Here is a 14,297-nt window from a genome sequence, read left to right on the forward strand (position 1 = left end):
CGGTAGAGGTTGTCGTTTGTGAGCGGTGGAAGCTACCGCTTGCCTTTCTTGCCTTAGCTTTTCTGAGTGATGGGGTCATCGCTTGCGAGCGGAAATGACTATCGCTCGTTTTATCTGCCTTAGCTTTTTGGATTCAGAACACCGCTTAAAATGACAAAAATCGTTAATAATCTCAACAAACCAACTTTGGATCATGCCAAGCGAGATAGATTAATAAAGTATGCCATAAATAAGTTATTGTGACAGTTTTTATACATAAATTCAAGTAATACGTACTTTTTTCAAGTGAGGAATATGCTCATATTTGGAGTCATCAATACGGTATACGCAAAATCAAATACTAAAAATCTCTTGGCGTGGGGACATTTGGGAAGGACCTGTCTGGATCAAATTGGTGGCAGTTGAAAATTTTAAAGGCTTATGCCAAGATGTAAGGGGTTGTTGGCCCCGATTTTCAACATCGGGGTTAATGTGTCTCTTGGAGGAATCTAAGGCATGGTTGGATCTCCCCATGGACACTGAAGAAGTTTGGGGTGCAGTGCAGAGTTAATTCTCATTACTTTATCATGTTACGAAAGTAAACGGGATTCAACTATTGTGGAACTTTCTTGTTTGACCGTGGTCTCTTTAAAGCACTTCATAGTATGTTTGAGCACTTATTATCAAACAGCTCACGCATAGCATCTTCATAAGTAATTTCCCAATGATAGAAGTGCTAAAAATAGAAAATAATAATGAATAACATAATGCACAATTTTTTGAAATGTAAATAAAATGGAAAAAATATTATCTTAAATATTTGAAATCATTCTCCCCTTTTGTAATTTAGGATATTTGAGTAAAATATTTATGAACCATTGTGATTCGAGGTTATAAAATTTTGTATTCGACCAACCAACCAAAGACGATGCTATTATATTAAAAGATATATTTGTTATTAGTTATTGAGAAGTAGAATAAGTAATTAAATACATTAAAATGTCAAATATCTACTAGAAGGATTGCATTTTGAGAACAATATGTAGACAAATATATTTTATGTTGGTGGTAACAGATCACAAGAACACACTCAGAATATATTAAAAGAACGTCTCTGTTTTATTGATAATTCAGAACAGCCTTATATAGGCATTTCAACAAGTAGATTAAAAAAATTAAACAAATTGATGCAGAGAAATAGGGATAAAGCTAGCAACTTTTGACTTTGTTATTGACTCCTAAATTATTTCTTATTTTAGTAGTTACCTACTTGACTCTTTCAATAATTCTCAACACTCCCCCTTGATTCAAATGAGGTAACGTATAAGCGCGCTTTAAGATCTTCAAGCTTTGCTTTTGGAAGTGCTTTTGTGAATAGATCAACTAACTGATCATCAGATTTGCAGGAAGCTACCACTATTTTTCCATTTGCAATTAGCTCTCAAATGTAGTGATGCTTAATCTCTATGTGTTTTGTCCTTCGATGCATGACTGGGTTCTTAGCTATGGCTAAAGCAGATACACTGTCACAAATATATGACTGTAGCTTCTTTTTGTTCATGATATAAATCGCTGAGTAATTTTCTCAGCCACACTGCTTGACACCCCGCTGCTGTGATCGCTACATACTCTGCTTCGGTAGATGATAGTGCCATTGTGGGTTGTTTCTTAGACGTCTATGAAATTGGACATGAACCAAGAGTGAAACAATTGCCTGTCGTACTTTTTCTATCATCTTGAGCTCCCACCCAATCACTGTCTGTGTAACCTGTTAGCTCCATTTTTCCTTCCTTCGCCACATACCATACTCCTAGATTTCTTGTTCCAGCGACATATCGGAGAACTCTTTTCGCCGCACTAAGATGTTGTTTTGTAGGTTTATGCATGAATCTTTTCCCGCTAAGCTCTTGAATGTTCTTGCTTCCGCCAATCCAATTCCATCGATGGGTGTCAGTTTCTTATTTACATTCATTGGAGTCTCTACAACATTACACCTCTTCATACCAAATTACTGCAAAAGATCATTGGCATATTTTTGTTGGGAAAGAAATATGTCATTATTGGTTTGAGTAATTTCTAAACCAAGAAAGTAACTGAGCCTCCCCAAGTCTGTCATCTCAAACATATGCATCATATCATTCTTGAAGTCATTAATAAGCTGCATAGATGAACCGGTATAGATAATGTCATCAACATATAGGCTAACCAGTACCACATCAAACATACCTTCCTGCTTGATATATAGAGTTGGTTCATTTGGGCTTCTTTTAAATCCATTTTTTTGAAAGAATCCATCAATTTGACTATAACAAGCTCGTGGAGCTTTTTTTTAAGCCGTATAAAGCTTTTCTCAACTTGTACACTTTGTCTTCATGTTCAAGAATCACGAACCCTTCTGGTTGTTGCACGTAAAATTTTCTTGCAAGTCCCCATTTAGGAATGCGGATTTGACATCAAATTGGAAAATTATCCACATACATATAGCCGCAACAACAATAATTAGCCTTACAGTTTCAATACGGGCCACTGGAGTCGACTTCGTATTCCTGCACATAACCACGCGCCACTAAACTTGCTTTATGCCGCTTGATACTTCCATGTGAATGGTATTTAATCTTGAATATCCATTTCAGACTGATGGTTTTCTTTTCTTCTGGTAGATTCGATAATTCCCATGTACCATGTTTCTCTATGGCTAGCAATTCTTCATTCATTGCTTGTTTCCATACATCACTTTGCATTGCAGATTCAATGCATTTTGGTTCTTCGGTAACCAGTGCGAATGTACAGGTCTCAACATTATCAACCTTATCACATTGATCGGATGCCTCATCACCACTTTTATCATCATCACCACCTTTAATCTAAAACCTACATTTAGGAATTAAACCACGAGCACTTCTGCGTAGCTGCTGTTGAGGAGTCTTTTCAACCATTTGACCTTCTTTTTGGGATGTTGGTGTGGTGCTGCTGCTACCTTATGCTGGAGGGTTTTTGCTTAGGTCATGATCTTTTTCCTGCTCCTCAGAGGGAATCATTTTCTGCATGGAAGTTTGTGCTGCACCATCTCCTTCAAATGACAAGTTCTCATCAAATTGAACATCTCGACTAATTACTATCTATTTTATTTTTTGGATCAAACAGTCTGTATGCCTTCGAATTTCAGCTGTAACCAACAAAGATATATTTCTTTGTTTCAGCTCAAGTTTGTGACGAATAGTGGTCACCATAGCATAACATAAAGAGCCAAAAATGCGAAGATGATTAACTGATGATTTAGACTCATACCAGGCTTCGAAAGGTGTCTTGTTCCATACTGCTTTCGTAGGAGATATGTTGATTAAGTAAACAGCAGTAGCGGCAGCTTCAACCCAGAAGTCATTTGCCAGGTTTTTCACAGTAATCATAGAACGAGCCATTTCCATTATGGTTCTATTTTTGCGCTCTGCTATGCCATTTTGCTATGGAGTATAAGGAGCTGTGAGGTCCCTTTTAATTCCATATGCTTCACAGAATTTGTTGAATTCCATTGAACAAAATTCTCCTCTCCTCTGTCAGTCCTCAAAACCTTAATCTTTTGGCTGCTCTGGTTCTTTGTTAATGCTCCGGTTCTTTGTTAATGCTTTGAACTTCTTAAAGCATTCAAAGGCTTCAGACTTGCAAGTGAGAAAGTATACCCAACACATTCTTGATAGGTCATCAATAAAAAGTAGAAAATACTTGCTACCAGCATGTGATTTTGTCTTCATTGGACCACAAATATCAGCATGGATTAATGCTAGTTTTTCTCCAGCTTTTTTTTTTATTGTCCTACAGGGAAAGATCTCCTTGCTTGCTTCCCTAAGGCACATCCATGACATACATATGTTAGTTCCTTGACAGTTTGTAAGCCTTTTACTCCCGTGTTTGCAAGTAACTGTTGTCCCTTGAGATTGAGATGACCATACCTTTCATGCCATAGTTCAAATTCACTGAAATTGTTGCTCATCATTCGATACACTCCTGTATATAGAGAGGTTATAGGAAACATCTTATTTCCACTCATGTTGGCTTCCAACAGCACTTCATTAGTTTTTTTCATGACCATGCAGACATTTTGTTCAAATGTCACAGAATATCCAGAGTCAACCAACTGTCCTACGCTTATCAAATTATGAGCTAAACCTGGAGCGAAGTTAACATTCTTAATTAGCTTTGGTAGCAATAGTTCTTTTTCCTTCAATTTGAACTTGTTTATCATCCCCAAGTTTGACATGTGATTTGTGTGTCTCGTCGAGTTCTTTGAATTTTCCTTTATCACATGTCAAGCGGTTTGAGCATGCATTGTCAAGAAACCAGACTTCATTAGAGAAGGTTTGATGGCCTATCTTAGCCATGAATAAGTAGTCTTCTTCTCCTGTGTATTGCACTTGCGTATCTTTACTCCAATAATCTTTTTCTTAGTGTTCATACTTGTTGTAGTAGGTGCATGGTTCTTTACTTCAACAATCATTCGTTTTATGCCCATACGTTTGCAATGAGTGCATTGAATCATACGCATCCGTCCATGTCCCCTTCCTCGAGATGTAGCACTACCTCTGCCCCGGTTTGATGCAACACATGCTTGCTCCCCCTGCATTTGGAACGCATGTTCTTCTTTTTTTTGTGCAGTTCTGTTAATTCTGACTTCATGTGTTTGTAAAGAGCCCATGAGTTCATCCACTGTGTAAGTGGATAAATCTTTAGACTCCTCTATTGCTGTAACTATATGATCAAACTTAGGGGGTAAGCTCCTTAAGATCTTGGACACAATAGTAATATTTTCCACATTCTCACCATATGCTCTCATTTGACTGACAATAGCCGAAATCCTAGCAAGATAGTCTTGTATCGCCTCATTAGGTTTCATGATTGCTATTTCAAAATCTCTTTTGAGGTATTGCAGTTTTATTGTAAATACCTTTGCAGATCCTTGATATTCAATTTTGAGGATATCCGATGCGTTCTTTGCTGAAGTTGCAGTTGCGATCCATGAGAAAATTGTTTCATCGACGGCTTGTTGAATGACAAATAAGGCTTTTGCATCTCTCTTGACTGCTTACTTATCATCTTTATTTGTTGCAGAGATTCCATTTTCAACAAATTCCCACAGATCTTGTGACCTGAACAAGGTTTTCGTTTTGATACTCCAAAACTCATATGCATCACATTTGAAGATGGGGATTTGTGGTTGGGAAGCATTCATAGTGCTTGACGCCATTTTCAGTAGGCTAATTGAGGAGCCTAAGTTTGCAAAACCTGGCTCTGATACTAGAAATATTGGTGGTAACAGATCACAAGAACACACTCAGAATATATTAAACAAACGTCTCTGTTTTATTGATAATTTAGAACAACCTTATATAGGCATTTCAACAAATAGATTAAATTTGATACAGATAAATAAGGATAAAGCTAGCAGCTTCTGACTTTGTTATTGACTCCTTAACTATTTCCTATTTTAGTGGTTACCTTCTTGATTCTTTGAATCATTCTCAACATTTTCTTATTCAAACATTAATGAACTAATGAAGGTGCACTCATCATTGAAGGGTTCATCAACATTATTCTCGGGATGGGAATTTTTATGTGGGTCATTTTTATTGGCATCAATTGGAGCATCACTTGAGTTGTTATTTGGAAATAAAGACGGACAGTTATTTATGTCGAACAAACAATTAAGAGATAAATCACATAAAAAAAAAAGATTAGGTAATTATTTAATAGTACAAAGAAGATAAAGAAACTTAACTAAGTAGGACTATTAAATAAGACACATTAAATTTTTGTAGATTAATTTCTTAATCAACATACATAATGATCAATCAAGCAAACAATATAAAAATCCTCCAACATCACTTCTAAATAAAATAAACATATTTTAACAATAGACGTACCATGTATGGCTGGTGGAATTGGAGGTGTCGGATGTTTGAACTCATGATCTCACGGTCATAAGTTTACCCCTTACCATCATGTCATTCTTTACGAGACCAAAGATAGACTTATCTCTATTGACCATGTCGAATCCAAAGATCAACTTTGATATGTTTTCACCAAGCCCCTAAATATGTGTGATTTCAATCATATTTATAACAAATTGGGCATGATAAAAATATATATATTATGATAGAATTCTTAAAGTTCATCAGTTTGTATAGACACCTAGTTGATAATATGAAAGATCCTATCTCACATTACACTTTCAAATGGATTTTTTAATTTGATTTACATACTACAACACAGACGTGGGAAATATATTTGGGGATAAAAAACATTCATGTACTCTAAACCTTAAAAGTACACAAACACATTTGAGCTTATTATCAAATTGCATGTTTTAAGAAAAAACACAAAAAACACACAAAAAAAAAAAAAAACATGTCTTTCAGCTGATTCGACGAGCCATTCGGATGTCTTTCGGCATTATGATCACATGCTCAACATACGTTACACTTAAAAATTTATAGTTAATCAAGAAACACATTGAAGTTCAGAAAAATCACACGGTAATTTTTTTCACGTATATTTCCAATTCGTTAGAGTAGTAATTAGAAAAATTACGGGTAAGATTGTACACATTCATATCCAAATAAGAGAAATATAAATATCTAACTAATTAACCAAGCTAATTGAACAAGTTAAATAGATATTGATAATAATAGCACCCACCTAAACAAATTATAAAATTCAATTTGGAAGCGCATATCTTATTCTTAGAAGATTTGCGGCCATATAATAATAATAATAATAAAAGAAAAACCTATAGCTATTGCAGATAAAAGAAATAAGTAGGTAAGTAAATATGAATGTGGATAGGAACTAGAGGGTGACTATAAAATTAAAATAAATTAGTGGAAATTTTTGGTTCAAAATTAGTGTTTATTTGTGAGATTTGATTTTCGATTTTACTATTCAAATTTTTTTTCTTAAAAAATATCAATTCAATCATTTTTATATTATTTATTATATTACACTAAAATTAAATTTTACATTTAAAACATCACATCAATATATATTTATATCACGTCAAGCAACTATTTCAATTCAAAATTTTACTATTGAAAATCAAAAGACAAAACCAAAATCTTACAAGTTTTTATTATTATATTTTGAGTGTGTTTATTCTGTGAGATTATTGGAAATATATATATATATATTTTTTATGTGAGGTATAGACAAATGTGTAAAGAATATAAAAATAATGAATATGTGTAGTGTATTAATTTTTTTAAAAAAATGTGTGGAAAAAAAAAAGATAAAAAGAACAAAGCCATATACTTTTATACATATTTATTTGTGTTTTTATTATATTTTGATTTAATTTTTTATTATAGATGTATAGATTCAATTAAAAAATAATTAATTATATTTATTATTTCTTATAATATATCGTTAATAAAACTAATTGACTATATTTTAATTTAACTTTGATATATACATAATATAAATTTTGATATTCATTCTTTAATTCGATTTTATTTATTAAATTAAGTTTATATATAAATAATATAAATTTTATAAGCATTATTATTTTGGTTAATAAAATAGATTGTAATTAATTTTTAGTTTTAAATTATATATAAATATAATATATATAAATAAATAGTAAGTTGCTCTATTCCATGTCAAAATAATATTTTATTAATATTAATATGAATTTTAACAACAAATTCAAATATGGATATTCCGCCCTAAATGCTATTTTTTTGGTGACTCAGACAATTTATACTTTTTGACATGTTTTCTATAATTTATTTGAGAAAATACAAATTCTCAAAATAGTTACCCTCGCAACATACTTCTTGTGACTCACTTTGAGACATCGTATACCCGCATGCGGATTATTTTTGTGATTCGTTTCAAGACAAATCATATCTTCTGAATATTTTTTGCAATTTGTTTCGATATAATTCAAACTATCAGAATATTTTCTAAACTTTATTTCAAGATCATTTTTATTTTTAAAATATATTTAATGACTCGTTTTGAGACAAATAATATTTTTGGTGTTTTTTTTATATAATTTAAATTTTCGGAATATTTTATGTAACTTATTTCGAAATAATTTATATTTTCGGAATATATTTCGTGACTGATTTTTAGACAATTCATACTCTTATTTTGAGGCAAACTCAATTATCAAAACATAGTGTGTGATTTGGTTCGAGACAATTTATACTCTTGGAGTATTTTTCATGCGACTTATTTCGAGACAATTCAAACTCTCAGAATATTTTCTAAGACTTTATTTCGAGATAACTTACTGTTACGAGACAATTTCTATTTTTGGTGATTTATTTTGAGATAATTCAAATTCTCGGAATATTTTATGTAACTTATTTCAAAACAATTTATTTCTTCGAAATATATTTTGTGACTTTTCGAGACCATCCATACTATTAGAATTTTTTTTGCAACTTATTTTAAGACTAATTCAATTATCAAAACATAGTGTGTGACTTGGTTCGAGACAATTTATACTTTTCGAGTATTTTTCATGACTTGGTTCGAGACAATTTATACTGTCGAGTATTTTTTATGACTTCTTTCGAGACAATTCAAACTATCAGAATATTTTTCATAGCTTATTTTGAGACAATTTCTACCATCGGAATATATCTGTGACTCGGTTTGAGATAACATATTTTCGGATTATTTTTATAACTCATTTCGAGATAATCCATACTTTCGGAATATTTTTGTGACTTGTTTTGAGATATTCAATTTTCAAAACATAATGTGTAACACACTTCGAGACAATTCATACTCTTGTTGGAGTATTTTTTCTGACTTATTTTGAGACCATTCTTAGATAATTTCTAATAGTCCATATTCACGGAATACTTTTTTGCAATTTATTTCGAGAAAGTTTAACTCTTGGAATATATTTGTAACTTATTTCATGACAATTTTTTGTACTTTTAAAAAAAATATGCAATAATACATTGTCATGAAATAATTTTTTAGATTTCGAGACAAACTATCTAAGTGAAGCCTCTGATCATGATTGAGATACTAATTTATTTTAAAGAAAAATTCTGTGACACAGGATTGTCTCGAAGTTTTTCCTTTTTTTCCGACACAATCTTTGGAGTCATTTTTGTGATAGTGATCCAATCCATATTTCCGCCTCTAAATCGTTGCCGTTTTTTTACCTCAATCTCACCGCCGGCGATTCTGTCACCGCCAATCTCTAAGTCACCTTTGCCTCCAGAAACCCTAATGGTGAGATCTTCGTCCGCTACGATCGCCTCATTGCCGAGAAGGAAGGTTAAACATCACAAAATATAAATAAATAAATAAATACATATATATATATATATATAATAAATAAACTTAGCTTTAGCCTGCCAGACTTTGTCCTTGTAGGGATTGCTTCGCGCCAACCTCCCTCCCTAGAGCAGGGGAACAGTAGAAAATCCCAAACGTGCACAACACACCTATTTAATTTAATTCAATTTTAATGCCTTTTTTTTTTTGGAACGTAATACCTTACAAATCAGGCTGACGGAAAAGTCACGAATCATGTGAGACCTGATGCGTCGGGAATTTGAACTCATGACCTCACAGTCACAAATACTACAAAAAAAAAATATCAATTTTGTAACAAGATTTTTTCGTTGTTAAATCCACTTTTTCCGTTACTAATGATATTAGAGACGGAATTTGAGATGGAATTACGTTAGCTACGTGAACTTTAGTAACAGAATTCCGTTACAAATATACTATTTTTTTGTAGTCAAGTCCAACCCCTACACCATCAGGCCATCCCTTACGGGTTTAGGGTTTCGGGTGTTTGATTTAGTGTGTGTTTGTTTGGAGGTTCGATTTTGAGTTGAGATTTGAATAGTAAAAATTTTTAAATTGTGATAGGATATAAATAGCGTTGATGCTATGTTTTGAATGTAAAATTGATTTTTAAAATAATATAAAAAAAGAAAAATAAGTGTTTGATATGATATTTTTTGAGGGAAAATTTTGAATGAATAATGAATTTTGAACAAAATCCCTTGAACAAGCACACCCTTGATGTCTTTACAAACTCACATCAATCTATAAAAGGCCCCCATGATGCGAATGGATAATCATATATATACATATCCCTAATTAAGTTGTAATGAAGTCCCTCTTTTTCTTCTTCTTTTTCTTCTTTTGCACCTACTCAGCCACTGCTCAAGAACATACTGAAGTTCTCGACAAAGAATTGGAGCCACTAAAGGTACCTAAGATATATATATATATATATATGTATATATTGTTAGCTGTATTTATTTATAATTGTATTATTTTGTATTGTTATTAGCTGGTCCCAAGTAGTGTTTATCCGACTTATCTAGGAGGGTGATTCGGTACGGTATATTGAATTTCGATCATGCTGCATTTCGTATACGGTACAGAACTTTCGGTATGATATTTACCCTATTGATACCGTACAAAAAAATTGATATAACTGATATATATGGTATCGTATCAATGATTTGATACACTGAAATTTTTATACGGTATTGGTATATATATACCGTTTCATACTGAACTATTGAAACTAAAAATAATAAGTTTGGTATCAATATATCGATACATCGAATACCAAAATATCAAACTTGTGAACATATTTTGATATATTAAATTTTTTTTTTTTGTATTTCAACGTATATTGTAAATATCAAAATATATGCCGTTACCAAAAGGGTCGGTATAGTATCATTCCTAACCAAAGTTTTGGTATCTTTTTCGATATGGTATGTGTCATATTTTGGGAATTTGGTATCTTTCCCCGGCCTAAGCTTATCTTGTACTTATATTAGTAGTGTACATTCATTTTAGAAATACAACACATTTTTTGCTCAAAAAATTCATATGGTATCATCTTTCATAAAAAATTGTCCACATACATGGTTAATGATTCATTTGCTTGCATTTAGGTATGATGGTATTTGACATATATTATCCGTGTGGGCAGTGACGGAGCCACATAGGGGCTTCGGGGTCTCGATTCTCCTAAGCCGTCATCTCCATCGTTATGTCGATTATATTGTTGGTTATATAGATCGTTTGTGCGTTTAAATTCAATCAATTCTTTACAAATTAATATTTTTATATTGATTACATACATTAAAATATATAGTTTTATTCTCAATGTCAGCTCAAAATAATAAAAATTAATTATTTTTTTACCTCAACGAAACCTTTAGCCCCCTCGACATAACAAGTTTGGCGCTGTCACTGTCCGTGGATCTATAAAAACACACAAACTTAGTTTAGTTATATGCATATATATAGCTCAAGATCTTTGTATGATATAAAGATGTCTCTGATGGATTCTGATATATATATATATATTGTTATGTACGTATGATTGACAACAGTTCGGAAAAAAATACCTTATCTTTAAAGAGCGAAGCATATTTTCCTGGTTCGACTTCAACCCGATTACACTCTCCGACTACTTGAATGAAGGATGCGCTACTGTCGTGTCGCAATTCATCCATGGCCCAGAAGGCATCCCGGTCATCTTCCATCCCCGGACCGTGGGAGAATCCAACATCCATTTCTCCCAATCACTCAACATTATGTTTGAAACCTCCAACTACAATTCATCGTGCGCTAACTCCACAGTGTGGCAAGTAGGCGATGCCGATCCGGCTACAGGTTTACCATTAATAACTATTGGAGGTGCTCTAGGTAATCCAAGTTGTGACACTGTTGGGAACTGGTTCAAGATTGAGAGGGGTTTTAGTGACACAAACCACAGGTTGGTGTGGCATCCAAACGATGTGTGCAACTCGACTACTAGGGTTCATGAGCTGATCGTAATTGATTCGCCGTTTAGAAGAACAAAACGCATGGTTCGGTCGAACGGCAAGCACCAATATCTTGTGAGTTTTGCAAGAGTATTTCGGGAAGGCCCGTAGGAGTTTTGATTAATAATCATCTCACTTAAAAACTTAGCTTACGATTATAAATACCATATACGAATCCTGCATTTTGATTAATGATCATCTCGCTTAAAAACTTAGCTTATATTTATATATGTTATATACGAATAAACTTAGCTTATATTTATATATGCCATATACGAATAAACTTAGCTTATGTTTATATATGTCATATACGAATCTTACATTTTGATTAATGATCTATCTTATTTAAAAACTTTGCTTATATTTATATATGCCATATACAAATCTTGCATTTTGATTAATGATCATCTCACTTAAAATTTTAGCTTATGTTTATATATACCATATACGAATTTTACATTTTGATTAATGATCATTTCACTTAAAAATTTAGATTATGTTTATATATGTTATATATGAATCTTGCATTTCGATTAATCACTATTTCACTTAAAAATTTAGCTTATGTTTATATATGTCGTATACGAATCTTGCATGTGGACAATAACAAAATAAATGGCGCTGGAACTTGATAGTGAACATTCCGGCTCTGAATGTATGTTAAATGATTATGTGAGATGGTCATTTAAATAACAATATATATATATATATATTGAAGATTAAATTAAGGATTTTTTTTGTAATTGCTTTGAAACTTTTTAATTTGTGTTGGTTGATATGTAATATCACAATACGTATACCTATTACGTTTAACCGGTTAATTGAGACGATCATTTAACATCATATTTTATTATGCATCTTCTGGTTAAGATTAATTTTTTAAATGGGATAATCGTTTAACAATTTACCTTCTTATATTTTGGAAACTATTCAATAAATAATAGTGCCCTGCTGTAACTAGTTTGGACTCTTTAACACTGTGTTAGAATGTACAAAATGAAGGCAAATAATAATAATAATAATAATAATTGTAGACATTAAAAAATAAATGACTATAAGTATTTAAATATCATATATTTTGAGAGAAATTTTAATGTTAATTTCAATAAAATAAATATGTGATATTTAAATATGTATATATATATTAATTTTTATACAATAAATATAAATAATTAATGCAAAATTTGTTCAAAATAAAAAGATATTGTACAAAATTATATGCATATATATATCACTACAAAAATAATAGTATATTTGTAACGGAATTTCGTTCCTAAAGTTCATGTAGCTAATGTAATTTTATTCATAATTTTGTCTCTAATGTCATTAGTAACGAGAAAAGTAGATTTAGAGACAAAAATATTTCGTTACAAAAATAATATTTTCTTGTAGTGTATATATATAAGAGAGCGGTGATAAATTTTATAACAAAATAAATTAATTTCATCCATAATAAAAACATACTAAATTTTTATGTGAGATGATCATTTAATTAACAATTTATATATGTATCGAAGATTAAATTATCTTTTGAATTGCTTTCTAATTTCTTAATTTGCGTTGGTTCATATGTAATATAATGATGAATATATTTATTAAGTCTGAATATTCAATTGAGATGATCATTCAACATAATATCATCTTCGAGTTATGATTAATATTTTTAAGGGATAATTATTTAACAATTTACATGTTTTCTTAGCTTCTTATATTTTCAAAACTAGCTACTTAATGAATAATAATGTCAGCTCTAGTTTATATTAATATATTGTCAGTCATTTGTATTTCTTTCTTATTTATAATTTAGTTTGGACTATGACAGTACATTAGAAATATATAAAATAATAATAATTATTATTAGAAAATAAAGATTTGTTAACTCAGTCCGATTAAGATATTTATGTTTTGGGGTGTTCAAGTTAGGTTTCTTAATTAGAATTTTTAAGTATATACTACAGAGAGAATGTTTTGGGGTGTTCAAATTAGGTTTTTTAACTAGAATTTTTAAGTATATACTACAGAGAGAATGTTTTGGGGTGTTCAAGTTAGGTTTTTTAACTAGAATTTTTAAGTATATACTACAAAGAGAATGTTTTGGGGTGTTTAAGTTAGGTTTTTAGAATTTTTAAGTATATACTACAGAGAGAATGCATGATGTATATATAAAAGTGTAAGTCAAACATTAGCACGCAAATGGTGACAAAAAGGACTGGATGTACAGTACTTCCTTAGCTCCAACTTGTGTTTCACAACACATCAATTTCCCACCTGAAGTCCAAGTACTACCTATCTTGTATTTCATCTTCAACTAGTCACTATAAGGCCGCCACAACTCGTTCTTCACTAATCGAAGTCAATTGAAGTTGAACATAACCTCAGTATAACTAAGATAACCACCTTAGTGAACATATCCCTAGCATTTTTCAATCATTGAATCTTCTCCAATTTTAGAATCTTTCTATCCAATAGCTCACAAATATAATGAAACTCCAACTC

The 14,297-nt window shown here is 31.5% G+C and overlaps 1 protein-coding gene across 1 annotated transcript; it reads left to right on the forward strand.

Moving 5' to 3' along the window:
* Positions 1–11,570: 11,570 nt before the first annotated feature.
* Positions 11,571–11,912, forward strand: LOC127256620 (miraculin-like). The gene has a single exon (XM_051282731.1). The coding sequence runs from the start codon at positions 11,571–11,573 to the stop codon at positions 11,910–11,912; it is 342 nt and encodes a 113-aa protein (XP_051138688.1).
* The last annotated feature ends 2,385 nt before the right edge of the window (positions 11,913–14,297 follow it).

This window comes from Andrographis paniculata, unplaced genomic scaffold (assembly GCF_009805555.1).
Source record: "Andrographis paniculata isolate CXL003 unplaced genomic scaffold, ASM980555v1 Contig56END, whole genome shotgun sequence".
NCBI classification, from domain to species: Eukaryota; Viridiplantae; Streptophyta; class Magnoliopsida; order Lamiales; family Acanthaceae; genus Andrographis; species Andrographis paniculata.